We start from the raw sequence: 17,917 nt of genomic DNA on the forward strand, positions 1-17,917 counted from the left end.
TTATCATAGCTCCACATCTTCAGCATATGTGTTATATTACTCTTAAAGGATTCAATCTTATGACTTAGTGTGTATTTGCAGTGTCATAATATGATTCTTGTGAGAGCTATGAATTTCGTTTTTCTTTACTTTCTCAGATTTAAACAACGATACTTTAATCTTAGTTTTCTTACTTTACAGTGAGAAGGGAAACGAAAGAACAAGAAGAGCCCCAAACCTTTAATTCTTGTGGCCTCCGCTCATGTCAAATTAATTTAATCTCTGGTCTAATGTGACGCATTTTCCAAAAGTGCACAGATATATGCTGAGTTGACCTTGAAGCAGAAATGTTCGTGGGTTTGGGTTTTTTTTTGCAGTTAATAGAAATGCTTCAAGATGTAGATATGTCGAAGAACACTTCTTTGCTTCAAGGCATTCCTTGGCATGTCCATCAGTCCCACCAGTGCTTTGAGAACTTCTCAAAACAGTACCCAAACCAGCAGATACCCAGAGGAGCATGTCAGAAATGATATAACTGGCTGAGACATGTATTAATAGTTATTGAAACTCAGCTGGTGTTTTTAACTTCTTGTATGCCTGGAGGTGCATGTGCTTATCTATTTGTTCATGTTTAGATGACAACAGCAAAGTACATCCTGGCCATGGATCTTGTATAAATCTTCATAACAAATGTGAAGTCTTGGACAATATAGCTGTGAACTTTGCTGTTCAGCTCTCCCAGGTGACACATGTTGGATGTCATACCCAGGCCTGTGACTTTACTTGGCAATGAAACTGTTTCAACCAGCAGTCAATTGCTTCTAGCTGCCATCAATATCTTTAAACACTGAAAATAAATATAATATACTTTAGGACTCTCAGCTGAAGTTTGGAAATTTGCCGTGTCTAGAAATCAACCATTATTTTTCTAGTTGAAAAGAAAAACTGTAAGATGACTTTTTCATATGGAGATTTTATTTCCTCGAAATGGTCTTGTTTGGAAATGTTTCCCTCTTTCAAGTCTTGCACAAACCATTGTTTTTTAAACTTAAAAAGATGTATGTTTTTTGTTTTGAAAACACTGAAACAAAGTGTTTTGACACTTCTGAAATTCACCTTGCACCTTCTTTGAAGAGAAGGGTCAGACTGGATGTGAAGAAGCTGACTATAGTAGTAAATATTCTCTTTGCAATACCAGCCTCTTTGAAGTTTCCAGAAGAACCTAGTTGTCCATGGAGGTCAGTAAGGAAAACATAACTATCAGCACAAGTGACAAGACTGTGTTTGGCTTGTTTGGTCCTCAGATTTTGTTGTTTTACTTTAGGCTCTTTGGAGCGGCCAAAGAGTTTTGTACCTTCTGTCTAGTGGGAGTCCGAGTGTGCTCAGGTAAAGGGGGGCAGCAGTTGTGTGTGCTGGGGATGTGGGAGGCTGTAGCTGATGCACAGATCACAGACTATGGTGAGAAAATAAAGAACAGCTGGTCAGTCCTCAGGGGGCATGAAAAGAAGGATTTCCTAGGAACCAGAAGACTTGCTGTTGTTCAGGAAATTGCTGACTTGGCTAGATTTGAGGACTCATTTTCACAGGGGAGAGTTGCATATGTATAGTTTAATTTTACTCTGCTTTAGAAGTTACTTTGATCTTTTTCTATTTACAAAGGCAATTGTTGTAGCTGTAATTTGTGTAAAACCTGGGTTTGGAGAGGTTTAAGGCCTTTGGCTTTGGGAAATTTACAGTAAAAAAATGTTGGGTCACAACACCTCTGCTCCATGGGCAGAGAACTGGTCCCTGTGTCTTGTCTCAACAGCTGTTCTGTCAGTTCCAGCAAACCAGCCCTGAAATGGGTAATGTAAATGCAAAGCTTTCCAGGAAATCTGATATGACTTCAGAGTTAAAGGAGAGTGAAGGACTGTGGAAAAAAGGAGTATGGTTTAAATGAAGGGAGACAATTTATGTAGTCGTAAAAAGCTTTTGAAACTTACTACCGTCAAAGATCACAATTCCTGCTTCAGTGCTGGACAAAAGAATCACAGAATGTTAGGGATTGGAAGGCACCTCAAAAGCTCATCCAGTGCAATCCACCCCCCGGAGCAGGAACACCCAGCTGAGGTTCCACAGAAAGGTGTCCAGGTGGGTTTGAATGTCTGCAGAGAAGGAGACTCCACAACCACCCTGGGCAGCCTGGGCCAGGCTCTGTCACCCTCACTGAGAAGAAGTTTCTTCTCAAATTTAAGTGGAACCTTTTGTGTTCCAGTTTGAACCCATTACCCCTTGTCCTATCACTGGTTGTCACCGAGAAGAGCCTAGCTCCATCCTCCTGACACTCACCCTTTACATATCTGTAAACATTAATGAGGTCACCCCTCAGTCTCCTCTTCTCCAAGCTCAAGAGCCCCAACTCCCTCAGCCTTTCCTCATAAGGGAGATGCTCCACTCCCTTCAGCATCTTTGTTGCCCTGCACTGGACCCTCTCCAGCAGTTCCCTGTCCTTCTGGAACTGAGGGGCCACAACTGAACACAATATTCCAGATGTGGTCTCACCACGGCAGAGTAGAAGGGAAGGAGAACCTCTCTTGACCTACTGACCACCCACCTTCTAGTACACCCCAGGTACCATTGGCCTTCCTGGCCACAAGGGCACAGTGCTGGCTCATGGTCATCCTGTTGTCCACCAGGACCCACAGGTCCCTTTCCCCTATGCTGCAAAGATAGTTTACTTTGTGACAATCTAACCTCAACATCTTATTTGATGCTCTTCATTTCAAAATAACATAATTACAAAATTGTAGGTGTTTGTTGGTTGATTTGTTGCTCTATTTTTTCGTTTGGCTGTTTTTTTAAGAGAGTTAAATGACGAGAATGAAATTAAGGCAGTCAGTTTTGGTTCTGGTACACTGCAAAATTTCTGGTAGAACTATATTCTTCTTAAGCTTGACAGCCAAATCACAATACAAGAGAAGTGTTTCTATGAGCCCATCCTGTTTTAAGAGTAAGTCTCTTTTGGAGGTATTCTCTAAAGTTATCTGTTCTATCAGTAGAATGAATCATTTCGGCTGCTTCTTTCTCTCTGCTTCCTGATCCTGCAAATACAACTATCATGCTTCAAAGTCTGCATCTTGACACTTGACAGACATATCTTGTATTTGATATCTGATATATAACTTCTTCGGTATAAAACATCTGCTGTGTGATTTTTCTAATCCCGCAACATTCTTTGCACACTTTTCCCACAAAATATAAAATTACAATTTATTCTTCACAGAGAAGTTTATGGAGCTTTTATAATGTTGTAGAATATATAAATTTAAAATAATTTTCCTAAGGGGGTATTTATTGTAGTACTAAAAAACAGTGAGGTACAATAGCAATGCTTTGCAAGGGTAATTCATGGATAACATATCATATTTAACTTTAGGGGAAGCTTTAAATCAGCAGGACTCTTCTGGATTTTATGGTCATCATGTTAAACTGTGAAAACAATTTATTTTTAATTGTTATTTTCAGTTTTACCGAATTTTTGGATCCATTCCAGCGGGTTATCCAGCCTGAAGAGATTTGGCTGTATAAAAATCCTTTGGTGCAGTCAGACAACATACCTACGCGTCTTATGTTTGTAAGTACTAAAGGTTTATTGGTCATTGAAGGCTGTAAACTAAGTACACTTCCATTTGATAAGCAGTAGGAAGGTGTATGATGTTCCTTTAATTCTAATGACAATTGTTTTCCAAACCAGGGGTGTCGAAAATAGCAAAATGTAGGAAATCATGGGGAGTTTCTAAAAAGCAGCATTACCAGGTGACTGAATTTATGAATGTTGATTTTACAGTTTAAGTGTTAAGCTAGTGTTAACTTAAGAGGCATGCTAGAGAAATGATTAGAGAAGCTTTTTGAATTAGCTGGTTGGGTGACCTGACAAAACCTTGCCATGCTCTTATTAGATTAAGTGCTTAAATTTTGAAATCCAATTTGTTTTGCGTATGTTAAGCACTGAGATATTTGCTTCTAGATACTTTTTTCCATGTAGGCAAAACCTTTGTTTTAGCTTCTGCCAACAAGCACACTAAATATACCATAGAGCTTTTCTGCTGGTCCTGTTCTTCTGGCTCTCCCCAGCACAACTCACGTTCACAAACAGACTGGCTGTTGGATTTTAGTGGTTTATCTGGTTCTCAAAATTCATGGTTTTGATAGCCTACACTAGCAACAATTAACAATTGTAGTAATCTACATATAAAACTGTAAGAGTTCAGTAAGACAGACCACTACAGAAATGCTAAGAAAAATTATGGCTATAGCTCAGGCTATTCAAACAAGTAAATCGTTTTTTGCCAAAGCTTCCATCAGTGCGAGTGGTGATTTTGCGGGAATGGGCATGGCGGATGAGGTCAGATCCTGGTACCCTTATGTGAAAGCATCTTTTTCTGTATCTTCAGTTAAGCCAGGATTTTACGTTTCAGAGTAAGATTTGAATTCAGAATAAATGGAAGTCATCTATGTAATTTGTGGTTGGTTGCTTTGTTTGTTTGGTTTTTTTTTTTTTAATAAAGGCTCGGGCCTTCAGTTACGGAAACTTGAAAAATAAGTAAGGAACAACTTAAAGAAGGTGCTTCGTATTTATGAGATGATAATATATCCTAGCCTTCTAGACAGAGGCTGAAGGCCTAGTTTTACATTCACCAACATATCGTATTTTGCATTAAGAAGTAGATCTGTTAAGGACTTTTTCAGCCTGAATGGGTGAAAATATAGGTTTTTCCTGAAATGGAAAACAGCTATGTTAAAAACAAACCAACCAACCAACCGAAAACCCAACACACAATAAAAACCCAAACTCCCAAAAAAACCACCACCAAAAAACAAACAAAACCAACCAACCACAACAACAACAAAAAACTCACAGAACCAAACGTTAAGTTGTGGTGCTGGGAAAGACTCTGAGTTTAACTCTGCTGTTTTTCCTTATGTTGAGCATTATGCTGCTACATGATTTCTTTGATCTGTGTTTGTAAGAGTTCAAGAACCAAGAGTGAATCATTGTACAGGGGTTTGCTATTCACCGATAGTGAATCATTGTAAAGGGGTTTGCTGCAGTGGAAAAGCCATTTTTGAACCTATTTTCATTCTCTGGCTCTGACCATTGGCATCTGAGTAACTCAGCGAACAGGTTCTAAAATTAGGTAATTTCTAAATGTATTTTCTTATTTCTTTAATTAAAAAGAAGACAAATCCCACCCTAGCATTGACCACAAGCTTTCATTATGTAAAGAATATCTTGCCACTAGTGTTGTACTCTGATATTGAAACATGTAGGCCAAGGCTTAACAGGAAGCAGAGTTTGAGCTACTGGATAATTTTATACGCTGAGAGCTCTGAATTCAAGAGAAATGTTTTGAATACTCCAGATCCACATCCAAACGAGACAAAGCTGACCTCTGCATGTGTAACAAGCAAACCATAAAGGGCTGAAAACATCTGAGCCTTGTTCTGTGTATCTGTCAGTGCATATTCCTTCTCTTGGAAAGTGTAAGGTACCGTCAACTTCTCTTGAATGCATATGTGGGAGTCCCTGTAACTTTAGCATATCCCTGGCTTGCCAGGATGAATAATGAATGAGAGAGATTTTTGTCCATGTTTCACAAAAGCAAAGCAATGTTGGAATATTTCACTGCTGGAAAAGAAAACATTACTGAGGTGCATCTGAGGAGAGTGTTGCTCATTAGGCTGTTGCCAAATCCATTACGGATACGAGCCATACAGAATCTTTTTGCAAAATAAAGAAAAAGGAGTCTTTAGCTAGCCAAACTTGCTTTATACGTTCATTTTGCTGCAGAATAAAGAGCTAATGCCTTGGTGTAAGGAACAGCAATGTACTGCAAACATGAATAGTTCTTCATCTCTCTCAGAAATCCATACGCTTGTGAAATATGAAGAAATCTGCCGTTTTACCAAATTTCTGAAGATTGATTGTGAAGTTGTTTGGAACAAGCTGCTACTTGAATTCTGTTCTTTGTTGATATTTTCTCCTGCTCCTGCTTGTTCAAAAGATTTCTAACTCCATTAAACCACCACTATAAGCCTGTCAGCCTGGCTATATTTCTGCATGTTCTTCCATAACGGAATGCAGATATCTTTCTTCTTTTCTTTCCTGGTGGCAGTCCTTACTTTGCAGAATGAAACTAATAGTTCTAGGTTTTGCTTTAGCCAGTTTTATTTCACTATTTGTCTCTGAAAGCAGAAATTAAACTATTGCTGAGGATAGAGAGAAGGGAGCATTTCTAGAGCAGTAACAGAGCACTGGCATCCTAACTTAAAACTCCTGTTTGTCTACGGCACGTGTGAGATTCAAGTGGAAATGATGCACCTTTTTGCACAAGACCTGGCGCCTGCCTTTCTAAATATAAAAAAGGGCAGCAGAGTCCAGACTGTGTTTTAATTTTTCCAGATTCAGCTGAGGGGAATCTGATCCAAGGTGCACTACCAAAATAAGACATACAGTGTGTTTTGCTGTTGTTACCTACTTAGATATTCTAAAAGCATAACACGAGGACTAAGATTAATATGTGTTATAAAAAGAAGAGAGTCACACGTCTTTTGTTATCACACTTCTGTCCTGAATCGCTGGGTCTATTTCTTATTTCGGTGGGGCTGTTTAAGAGGTAAGTTGCTCGTCAGCCTCAGTAAAGAAAGACAGCATAATCTTACTTAAGCCCTGGTGCCCCTTGTGCCATGTAGAGTTTAATTTTTGCCTTGTTCAAAAAAAAGCCATTTTCACTTTTCTTCAAGAGAATAGATGCTTTTGAAATGTGATTGTGAAGAGGTTTGGTGACTCCAAAAAGGAATTAATTAACTTAAACTGGAACCAGCAAGAAGCATAAATGGACTACCTTGCCTACAAGTTGCCTTTTCCCTCTGCAATTGAAGGTCTGAGGCAGAAGGGACCATTTGGGAATAAAAATCATAGTCTCCACAGCAAACTACTAATGAAAAACTCCCTGGTGTTGTGCTTGGGAGAAACTGATAGGTCTGTCTCGAGAAAGATAATAAATACCTGCTCTGGAAGGACAGACTGCTGTAAATGAATACTGCATGAAGTAGGATGCTTTTCGGGTAACGGGTACATTTCCAGTGAATAGTTAACCAATACCCTAATTGCTCTATGATAATGGAGATGCTGTTCATGGGAATCGAGTATTTGCATTGATGTGCAGATCCCATTTCAGGTTCCTTGTAGGAGGAATCCTGTCCTACAGCACTGACAGTGAAAGAATGTGGTTCTCCTACATGAGTAGACTCATAGGTTTTCAGGTGGTGTTTCAAGCAGTTGATTCCACATCCAAACACTTGTAAATGAAAGAATCATAAAGACACGATCTTCTCAATGCATTCAGCAATGACAGTTAAAAAAGAAAACAAAAAGTAAATGAGCATTTTAAAAAGTCAGGAAGTGGGTGCTGGAGTCTGTTATGTTGAACAGGGTCTTACTGAGAGCGCAGCCTGGGTGAGCTGCCTTCTGGAGCAACGCTGACTGTGGAAAAATGTACACGATCTGTATGCATCAGTGTATGAATTTTGTGGACCTTATAGACCGTTGCTTTTTAATTTATGAAGCTGACATTTTAAATATAGCTCCAGGCAAATACAAATCAATTATAACCCACAGTTATATTAGGGTTTAAATGTATTCGTCGCCCTGTAGCTGCAGAGACAAATCATCCTACTTTGCGTAAGGTCAGGAGTTTGATAAAGATCATTCAGCCTTCTAGTTTAAATGGAGCTAACTGTAACTAATTATTAATCAGTTGGACTGAAAAAGAATTGATGCTCTCACACATGGTATTTGTTATCTCTTACAGGCAATTTCATTCCTTACACCACTAGCAGTCATTTTTGTGGTGAAAATTATCCGGCGAACAGACAAGACTGAAATTAAAGAGGCTTTCTTAGGTAAAGTATGTTATACTTCAAGATGGAAAACATGTGATAGCTCTCAGAGATTGATTCCAATTGTAGTCTAAGCCTTGAAGAAAACCTGTCTCTGTTACAGTCCATTACAGTAGTTTTCAGTGCAGTTATAGTTGCAAGCCGTCTCACAAAAGCCTTTGCTTTTATGTATGTTTCTAAATGTACAAATTATGTGCCTTAATTCCACAATCTAACTAGCAAGGGCCAGAATTGATCAGTGAGGACAAGACCATCTGAGTGACTGTTCAGGTGTGTATTTTTCTGTTACAGCCCATCTGTTACTTACCTCATATTTTTATACCTGCAGTTATTCTAAATCAAGGGTTAGACTGGCAAGTCCTGTGAGATTCAGCTGCTTAGTGTGGGAAATTTCTGCTCTCATGGTTTTCTCTAACCTCCCGCAGTTTACTGTTTCCCATTGCAAAATCCGTGCTTGTGGCTCAGCTTTTCTGATCACAAGCTGATGTTTCATCTTAAACTGCCAGTGGAGTTAAATGTGCGCTTAATCCCGGACTGTGAACTGCTATGGCTGTGTTATGGGTGAGGTCTATTTGCAGTTGTAGGCAACAACTTTAAGCAGAGGAGGCGGTAGGCAATGGGGGTGGTAAGTCTTAAACTGTTCCAGCTAACCTATGTTGTTGGCAGTCTGTTTGGAATATACCTAATTCTGTTTTAGTGGCTAATTTACACTTTAATTTACTGGCCCTTGAATTGTAAGGTCAAACTGATACTCAGCCTTGTCTTAGCTGAACAGGATGCCAATGCAGTATTTATCTGCATTTTTTTTTAGACAAGGCAGGGTTCACATAGGTTCGTCTTTCTCCAGTTGCTCTAACACAAGCGTGGAAAGATCCTAGTTTTGTTTTGGCTGCTGCCAGTCATTTGTAGTAAGTTCTGAAATGTCTTTTAGTGATATTTTACTAACAAGTCTATTCAGTAGAAATAACTCTGATTCATAAAAGTACAGTCACTGTTCTGATATTCACTTTCTGTTGTTTAAGAAGGAAAGGAGCTTTGGATTAGTTTCGGCATCACTTATTCTCACCTTTTTGTTCTAAAGAGACGTTCATTTTCTTTGCTGTTCTTGACTTCTCTTATGATTCCCTCTATAAGGCCCAGGAGAAAACTTGGCAGCTTCCCCAGTATTCTCCTCGCTACCCAGACTTTAAGGAAACCCCAGCCTTGATTTGTTCTGCAGGGTATTCCTGTTCAATATGTGCACTAAGTGTGGAACTTCCTGTGATTTATTTATGTTCAAGTGTACTGTAAGATTCATTAATTCTGGTGGAGCTTTGCCGATTTGCTGAGATCTGGCACTTAATGTTCATAATGAATGATCAGCAAGTCCTCCAAAAGGTGAATTTCTTTAGGCATCGTGTGTAGAAGAGATTAAAGGTTAAAAGGATGTGAAAATGCTTTGCCCCTTGTATAGCCATTAATATAAAGAAGGTGATTCAGCGCATCTAGGGTAAGGGGTAGTTAGCTTCCTAATGTAGGAGCCCTTAATCCTTCCCCTGGAAGTGCCGACATCTCTCTACTGACTAGATTATAAAACTTTTGATGGGTAGTATGAATCTTTCCTGCAGGGAACAAAATGAGAGCAAAGAAAAACAGAGAAATATAAAGAAAAATAGATCGTACAACACACATATTTTCATGATTTGTAGTATCCTGAGACAACGATTTTATGGAGTCAGGATGGGTGTTGCTGAAGTGCAGCATCTGGGGCACCAGTCCAAGGAAAGAATAGTTCACGTATCTGTTGTAATCAAATGTTATATTACTGTAACTGTTCTGCTGCAAATCAGACGCTTGATAATTTTTTTTTTTTCTGATGAGAAATAAAATTCAGTGGCTTTTGTATTGTACCAGGGAGCTATGTTTGCAACATTAAATCACTTTTAATCTAAAAGGGCTGTATACACTGGATCCAAGTGCCACTGAAGTCAAGGCAGAGATCTTCACAGGCTTTTGATAAGGTTCTTTGGAAAGTCTAGGGACTCAGCATGCACATACAAATAAGAGATGATTCAGTCATACCTAGTGTGACAGTTCCTGTTTATTACTCCAATTTTATAAGGAAAACTGGTTAATCCTTGCAGCAAATGTAAGGGGAAAGTGTCAGGATTTTTAGTCAAAACATTCACATCTTTCTGAAAGAAAAATAAAAAATCATCCAATTGTAGTTTTAGTGAAAAGGAAATTGTTTAGCCTGAAAGTGGACTGTTTAATTGCTTCATACATATGGATACGTACATATATACACAGGTGTATGTCTATCTGATGTGTCTATTCTATACAGGAATTGTCGTTGACCCAAAGAGGCTAAGATTTTCCTTTGGTAAACTGCAAAACTAATAAACACAGTACTTGATTCTCTAATAATTGTTTCCCTTTGATAATTTATGCCTGTGCAAAGGGCTTGGTAGGAAAACGGGCTTTGCATAAGGAAATAAGATTTCTCAAGAGTAAAAGCAGAACAAAGTGATGTGATTATTATGGTGCCCTGGGGTTTGTCCTTAGTCTGGGCAATAAGGAAAAATAATAGGTTGCAAAGATCATTCAGTTTTCAGTCCAGTAAAGGTTTCAGTCTATAAATCAAATGGTGTAATGCTGCAATTTATAGCTTGGTATTTAGGTTATTATTGTTCTGTTTGTTCATTCTGTTTTGTAGCTGTTTCCTTGGCTCTAGCTCTGAATGGCGTCTGCACAAATACTATTAAATTAATAGTGGGAAGGTAAGTCTTGTCATGTTATAAATGATTGCTTTAACTGTTAGGAGAAATGGAGGCAGACTGATAAATAAAATACATCTTAATAAAAAGAGAACTGCTGCTCCGAAGCACATTGAATTGGAATGGGCCCCTGTGAATCTGTCCTTCCCTTGGTGCTGGTGTCGTACAACTTCATTATGTGATATCCAACTGTGGCAGGAACCTGTGCCCTTGTGTTTTGTTATTTGTTTGACTGGTTGATGGATCCAGATAAACGAGGAGTTTGAAAGGAAAGTTGTGAGGTGAAATCAGTTCATTAAATTGGCGACACAGAAGGGAAGAGTCACAGCATGTGGGAGTTTAAGATGCCAGTGCTACTACTCTGATTAAAGAGGAATCAGTTGAGTCTCTATATAATCCACTGCCTGCATTTTTGTGGGAAGCCTATTACTGAATCTGGTATTTCAAGGTAACACTAAGATCCATGGCAGGACAAACTCTGGAGCTGAGCAATAAGTAGGCCATTTTTTTAGGGAAGCATAAATTTGAATCAAGGGCTCAGACAAATGCTAGCAAACAAGTCTTTGGAAAATAGTTTTTTCCAGGTGTTTTTTTGGCTATTAATAAAAATTTTAAATAATTTCAGCTGAAAAATATATATTTGCCTTGTATTAATACTCTTTATAGTAGAGTTCAGTGCTGCTTTTGTTGTTTTGCAGCATCGTGGAAGCTGTATTTGTGCTTGGTTTCTGATGAACCCTCTGTGCTGCAGTACTGATGCCCTGACAATAATGGTACTTGGCACTTCTAAGAGTGCTTCTGAAATAGAATTAAGAATGTCTGTGCCATCTTCTTCAGGCAGACATGAGCTCATTTTGTCTGCACTCCAACCCAACTAGTTGCTCAGTCAGCCTGTCTCTGAATCTGTGGTTGTTCGCCTTGCTTCTCTATCTGGTTTATTAGCTCGGGATCAGGATGACACCAGTCAAACCCACGTGCTCTCATTCAGCTCAGAGCAGGGTCAGAAGAAACTCAGAGGTTTGTTCAGTGCAGTTAGAGAGTCAGCATCAAGGTTGGGTTTAGAATTTGGTGGTTTTGGTGCCAATCTTGTAGCCTAAGTTGTGGCCCTGTTCTCAGCTAGATGTGTTGGCAAGACTTGTACAATTTTTGTGGAGTTCCTACGCTACGTTGCTCTGTCACTGGAGGTGCTGTGCGAGATTGATTGCTCTGAGCAAGAATAACCCTGCGTGTTTGTTTTCTGAGACAACTCCCACTTGCATGCGGCTCTTGAAACTTCTCTGAAAGAGCCTGCCTGCAAAAATGTGACCTTGAATTGAGGGAATTTAGTGGTGGACTTCACAGTGTTAGATTTACTGTTGGACTATATGATCTGAAGGGTATTTTCCAACCTAAATAATTCTGTATTTTCTATTGCTGTGTTAAGGCAAGAGGGGATGAACTCTGTAATAACCAGTGAATGTAATAATCACTTTGAGGTTTATTTGTTCCTACAGCTTTTATATTTTTGATATCCATGGTGTTTTTTGTAGACCGCGTCCCGATTTCTTTTACCGCTGCTTTCCAGATGGAGTAATGAACTCTGAAATGCACTGCACAGGTGATCCAGATCTGGTGTCTGAAGGCAGAAAAAGCTTCCCGAGTATCCACTCTTCCTGTAAGTTCATTTAAATGCAGTGCCTCTTTTGTAAAAAGCTGTCCTGTCTGTGTTTCAGAATTGCTCTTTTTTTTGCTCAATCATGAACCTGATTTTTGCTGGAGGGGCCATAGCAGGACTATCAGTAGAGTGAAGCACTATTTAAAGTTAAAGAAAACAGTCTGGTGCTGAGGGGGAGTCTGTTCCCTAATGCAGACCTCTGTATGCAACCTTTGTCCGTATAGTAAATATTTATTTTATCATATTCCATTGAAGTATGAAATGTGACAAGGCATGTTTGACCTGCAGAGTTTTCACAAAATCTGTTTAATGTCTTTCAAGTATTAGATGCATTAAACCAGAGTTCAAGTCACAAAGACAGTTCAACTGCTTTTATCATTCGCGGGAGGTTGTATGCTTGAAGATGGAAGGGGTGGAAAGGAATACACAGAGATCATGGTGCATCATTTGTGTGCTGTTCATCCTAATTAATGGGGTACAAAGGTTCAAGAAGTCTCTATGGCACTAGAAGCTGTCAGTACAAGGATGATTCTTTCAGTCCCTGTTTTCTTACAGTATCCACTGCTGCCTGTGGCTAAAGAAGGGATGCTCTTGATTCTGAGGGGTTCTTATACTTCCATGTTCAGATGTTTTCGAGGGTTATGATTGTGGGGTGACAATAAAACCCTGGGAGATGTGTTGTTAACCTCCTCTCCTCCCCGCTTTCCTCCTTTTGCTCCTCCCTCTCCCCCCTTCCCACTCAGCACAGGCGATCGGGAGGAAAAGAAGGACAGAGAGAAGAGAGTTGGAAAAATTAAAAATGTTTTACTAATGCTACTGATAAGAATAGAGAAAATAATACAAAATATACAAAACCAATCTTGAAAGTCTCAGCAACTGCAGAGCCAGCACCCAAAGTCCTGGATTGGACTCTGTAGCCAACCGGAGCTGGATTCAGTCTCTCACTAGGCCTCAGTTCGCAGGGATGACTCGCAAGGTCCTCTCCTAATGTCGGCCATAAGCAGAAGGGAAGAGGAAAAGGGACAAAAAAGGGACGAGATCCTCGTGATCTCCCGCTTTTAGATGAAGTATTCCTGTGAACGGAATGTTATACACAGTTGGTCAGTTTCTTGGTCACCTGTTTCTCATTGCCCCTCTTGCAAGATGGCCATTCATGTTTATCAATAACTTTGCATTCCATTGCTATGTTTACCAAAACATGTATCTGGTTCTCCAGGAAAATGCAGCTAATATGAAGGTTTTAGCTGACAGGCAAATTCACTAAAAGAGAAACTTGTTTTTTAACAAAACCAGGACAGATGTTTACTACCGCTGAACTGCTTTGCATGGGCACAGGCGGGAATGAATGGCAGCTCTGTTCCCAGCTCACACAGGCGGAGGAGAATAGGCAGAATGTAGGTAGCATGTGATGGGGAAAAGATCTCTCGATAGTACCTTTTTTAGAGGACGGGGTGGGCAGGGAACAGAGGTAAGCTGGGCACAGTTTGGAGTTTCTGTGGTTTCTTGTGTGCTCCTAAGACAGCACGGTCACTTGTCACTCCACTTGGTTTTGGGGGGGTCCTCAACCTAGGTCTGATAATTTGATCAGTTCCTCCTAGCTTGTGCTGTGTCCTGACAGAGGTTTGGGTGGCTTTATGAAAACCCATATGTCTGATTTAATTAGTTGTGCTAACTCAGATGTTTAAAAAGGTTCCTTCCTGACTTCTAGGGTGTTTTATGTCAAGTGTCTAATAAAACCTCTTTTCAGCTGTAAAATAACTTGATTACTGTAAACATTTTTTTCATGTCCCGTATTGTTTGTTGCCTTGTGCTGTTCTGTTTCCAAAAACTGTCAGCTGAGTACCAGTATGTCGTATATCTGGAATTTGTTTTTCTGATCTTTTTGAGAAGCACTACCTTCAGATTGTCTAATCATGCCGAATTATATATTGCAAACAAGTTGTGTAATGAGGTGAATGAAGTTCTAAGGTGATTGTGATACCTTTTTCTTGTCTGAGTCCCAGAAACAGATAAGGGAGAAGTAGGTATTTATGGATATAAGCTTCATAGTCCTAAATGACAAACCAACTTAGATGTCTCAAGTTTTGTATATAAACTTCAATTACATTAAAGAGACAATAGCGGAATACATTGTATGCTGCTTAGAACAAATCGTATTTATTGCTATTTGTAGTCTGTCTTCATATCTGGTTGTCACACTTATTTGAAATCCTCTTGGTTAAATGTTTTGTCAATGTATCACAACAAAGGCTTAAAATAAGTGCATGTGTACACTGATGTACTAGAATATACAGACCAGCCATCAACAAGTGTTGTATTTGGTCACTTTCCTTTACTGAAATGAAACAGTTTACTCCAAGGCTGCGAAGTGTGCTTTTGGGTTTGCACGGATTAGAAACACTGTGTGCATGTGGCTGAGTTAACTGTATTTTCCACTACAAAGCCTTTTACTACAATGTGATAAGAATGAAAAGATATTGTACATGTGGTAATTTTTATCTGTTGGTAAGTGTGTGCTACAGTGAGGCAATTCTAAACCTGTTTGAAGTACTTAACTTTCCAAGTCTCTGACAAGACTGTATGTTTTGTAGCCTTAAAATCCATACATATTTTAGTCTTATAATGGAGAAGAAAATAATTTTAGTTTTATAATATTGCAATGCTGAACTCTGCTCCTTCTGTGTAGCAAAATTATTTAGGTAACCAGGATTGTTCATATTATTTTATCAAGAATAGTTTATAGTTGTGATAATAATTTTAGTTTCTTGCTATTACTTCATCCCCCACTTGACTGAGGAGTGAAAAGCAAAAAATATTATGGGAAACACAACATTGTACTACCTTCCCAGACATAGGAAACAATGAGGATGTTGATACAATAATTCACATTCGGAAAATTTGCTGTAATTCTACATTTTCAGTACTTTGTTTTGTGTAGTGTATGAACTGTAACTCCTTGACCTCCCACTCCCTATGAAAAATTATTCACATATCTCAGCTTTTAAAAGCTGACTTCCTGACTTCTGAACATGTAGGTAATTGCAAACTTTCCTTCCATAAACTTAGTCCAAGATATTTTCTTGGCTCCTTTCTCCCTCCTTTCGACATAAAATTGCTAATAGGTAAAATGAAGGAGTTGATTTCTTCAGATTTCTGTCATCCTTTCTCCATTTGTTGTGGCATGCATGAAGTGGCACCACAAAAAGGTTATTTGTTTCTGTTACTGTTTGTGGGTTTTTCTTTTCAGTTTTCATGGCTGTGGAAATGGGGAGGATGAGAGTAGAAAATAAACTATGGTGCCTCTCTTGGAATGACAGTTACAAGTAGCCTACTACAGCTTGGTATTTTCTGCTTCACTTGAACACATGAAGAAAATAAAACACTAGTAAAAGCTACCAGGCAGCTCATAAAGAGAGGTTAGAAGCTTCAGTCAAGAGCCATTTTCATCTTCCAAACAGTTTTTCCTGGAGCATTCCTTGGACTGGCTGTCAATCAAAAGCTTTGTTATAGCAGGATCTGAAACCTCATCCATGCAAAACGAGACCTTTAACAAGAAAGTCTGCGGTGCTGTGAATGTTGTGCTGTAAGAATGTAGTGCAGGGATGTATAACGAGTGACAGTACTGACACCCCCAGATGGTCTGGCCTGGCCTTGTGTACTCAATAAAAATGATGTGAACTACCTGTCTCCCACTTTTAGAGTCAACTTTTGCCCTGAAGGAGTGTGCGTTCTCCTTATTAGAGAACAGATGATGTTCTTGGCTTAAATTACCTTGTCTTTCATCTCCCTGTGCAAAGGAGTGCATGTAATACAAATAAGAACATTGTATGGAGCACAAACTGTTTTGTATAACCAAAGAGTGACTTGCTGATAGATGCAGGCTATAGTTACCTGAAACAAATGAGGCATTTTGCACCGAATCAGAACAGGAGGTTGACCCACTTGAAGACAGTGGTGTCGTTACTGCCTTCTCTGAATGAGGAGCAGAACTCTACCTGCAGTGGCTGCTGGAAATGTACTTTGAGCTGGCATATCCCGTGCAAGGCTGCTGGCTCCCAGCTCTACCTTGTGCCCTCCTTTTCTGGAAGGGCTGTTGAAGTTAGGTGACTCTTGATAACTTTTAATAACAGCAACAGTTTAGAATCTACATGAGCACAACCCAACGTTCAGTGACTCCATTGAATTCACACAGTAGGGATTAAAGAAGTCCCTGGACCGTCTGGGTTGTTTGGAGCATGTTTTGCCTCTTTTCGAGTAGAACTGCCAGTATGTCTTGTTTGAGAGAACCAACATTTGGCGGTAGGGAGTCAAGATTCCTGCCTGTCTCCACTAGTTCAAAGATATTGCTGAGTCCCAGGTTTATATGCAGCTGTTCTGACCAAAATCTAAGTCTATTTTTCCATATTTCGTTTTTCCATGGTTTTAAAATCAATTGGCAGTTTTATGCTATTTAAACGTACTACCTGCGAAGATGCCCTGCAGCTTCTCTACGCACATACTTCACTGAAAGAATGTCGTTCATGAAGATCAGAAATGCAGCATTTTTTCCTCCTGCCCGTGTCCTTTGTGTGTGTCTTCTGTGCAGTTACCTTGCAGAGAGTTTTCAGGCATCCTGCCTTGGAGATAACTTACCTCTCTAAGATACATGGAGTAAACACACATACTCTTCAGAGTTTGTTCTGGATGTACTTTGCCAGCTTGTTATCCGAATAATAAGCAAGTCTCTCTCAGATGTGGCCCTGAGAAGAGTGGGAGTTTCTAAACATCTGAAAGCCGGTTACACCATCCAAAAGTGCTGACCATAGGAAGGAGTGGAGAAATTTGGCCATTCTTGTGGTGAGCTTCTGAAGAAACCTCTTCTTATGTTTGAAATATGATGGGAATGGTATTTTTTTATTTTTGGGGGGCATAGTTTCCACACAACCTCCTGACGTGCAGCAGAAGTGGGAGTAGGGTTCATGACTTGCAGCTCACATTTGTTGCAAAGGAAGAAGGGACAATAATGTCCCGGGACCTCTAAAGAGTTCTGGGATAGGTGCACAGAGTGACAATGATAACTTGTTTGAACCACACTAGTCTTTTATCAGCTGATGCTGACTTTGGTTTTAAAACCCCCTGTTCTTACTCCATTAATTGAAGCAGTGGAAGATGCATGTTCAAATCCAGCAGTTTTACAAGCAGAACGAATGAACTGCAGCAATCTGTAGCTGATACACACTACAATTCTGCTGCTAGAAGAAGTGGGGGTCATGACAGAGAGGCAGAGGAGAAAAGGAAAGTATATGACCAGTAAGGTAGCTGTGATGTTGCTGTATCACCAGTCAGGTGGCTGTAAGTGGGGGGAGAACTACAGTAAAATTCTCTTTACAATTTATGCTCCTGATAGTGTCTGAAATACAAACTTGTTCTGTCAAATACTGCAGGTTTTTCCCTCCCTTTCACTCCCCATTTTGAACAGTGGAGCTCAGTTAAACTCTTGAACTCTTAAAATGCAAAACCTGTTCAGTTTGTATATAAAGTTTGGGAATATCTGCTATCCTCTATCTGTTTTGGAAGCCGTGTACACTGAAATCTTGCAGAGCTCAGT

At 39.5% G+C, this 17,917-nt stretch overlaps 1 protein-coding gene across 1 annotated transcript in view; it reads left to right on the top strand.

Annotated features, from left to right (window-relative positions):
• PLPP4 (phospholipid phosphatase 4) overlaps positions 1-17,917 on the top strand; it is a 56,653-nt gene that overhangs the window by 16,300 nt on the left and 22,436 nt on the right. Inside the window, exons 2-5 of the mRNA XM_065843969.2 lie at positions 3,484-3,592; positions 7,833-7,923; positions 10,616-10,679; positions 12,206-12,330. Coding sequence (XP_065700041.1) covers positions 3,484-3,592; positions 7,833-7,923; positions 10,616-10,679; positions 12,206-12,330 — 389 coding nt within the window. The remainder of the gene's footprint in view (positions 1-3,483; positions 3,593-7,832; positions 7,924-10,615; positions 10,680-12,205; positions 12,331-17,917) is intronic.

The sequence above is a fragment of the Patagioenas fasciata genome, chromosome 8 (genome assembly GCF_037038585.1).
Source record: "Patagioenas fasciata isolate bPatFas1 chromosome 8, bPatFas1.hap1, whole genome shotgun sequence".
Taxonomy (NCBI): domain Eukaryota; kingdom Metazoa; phylum Chordata; class Aves; order Columbiformes; family Columbidae; genus Patagioenas; species Patagioenas fasciata.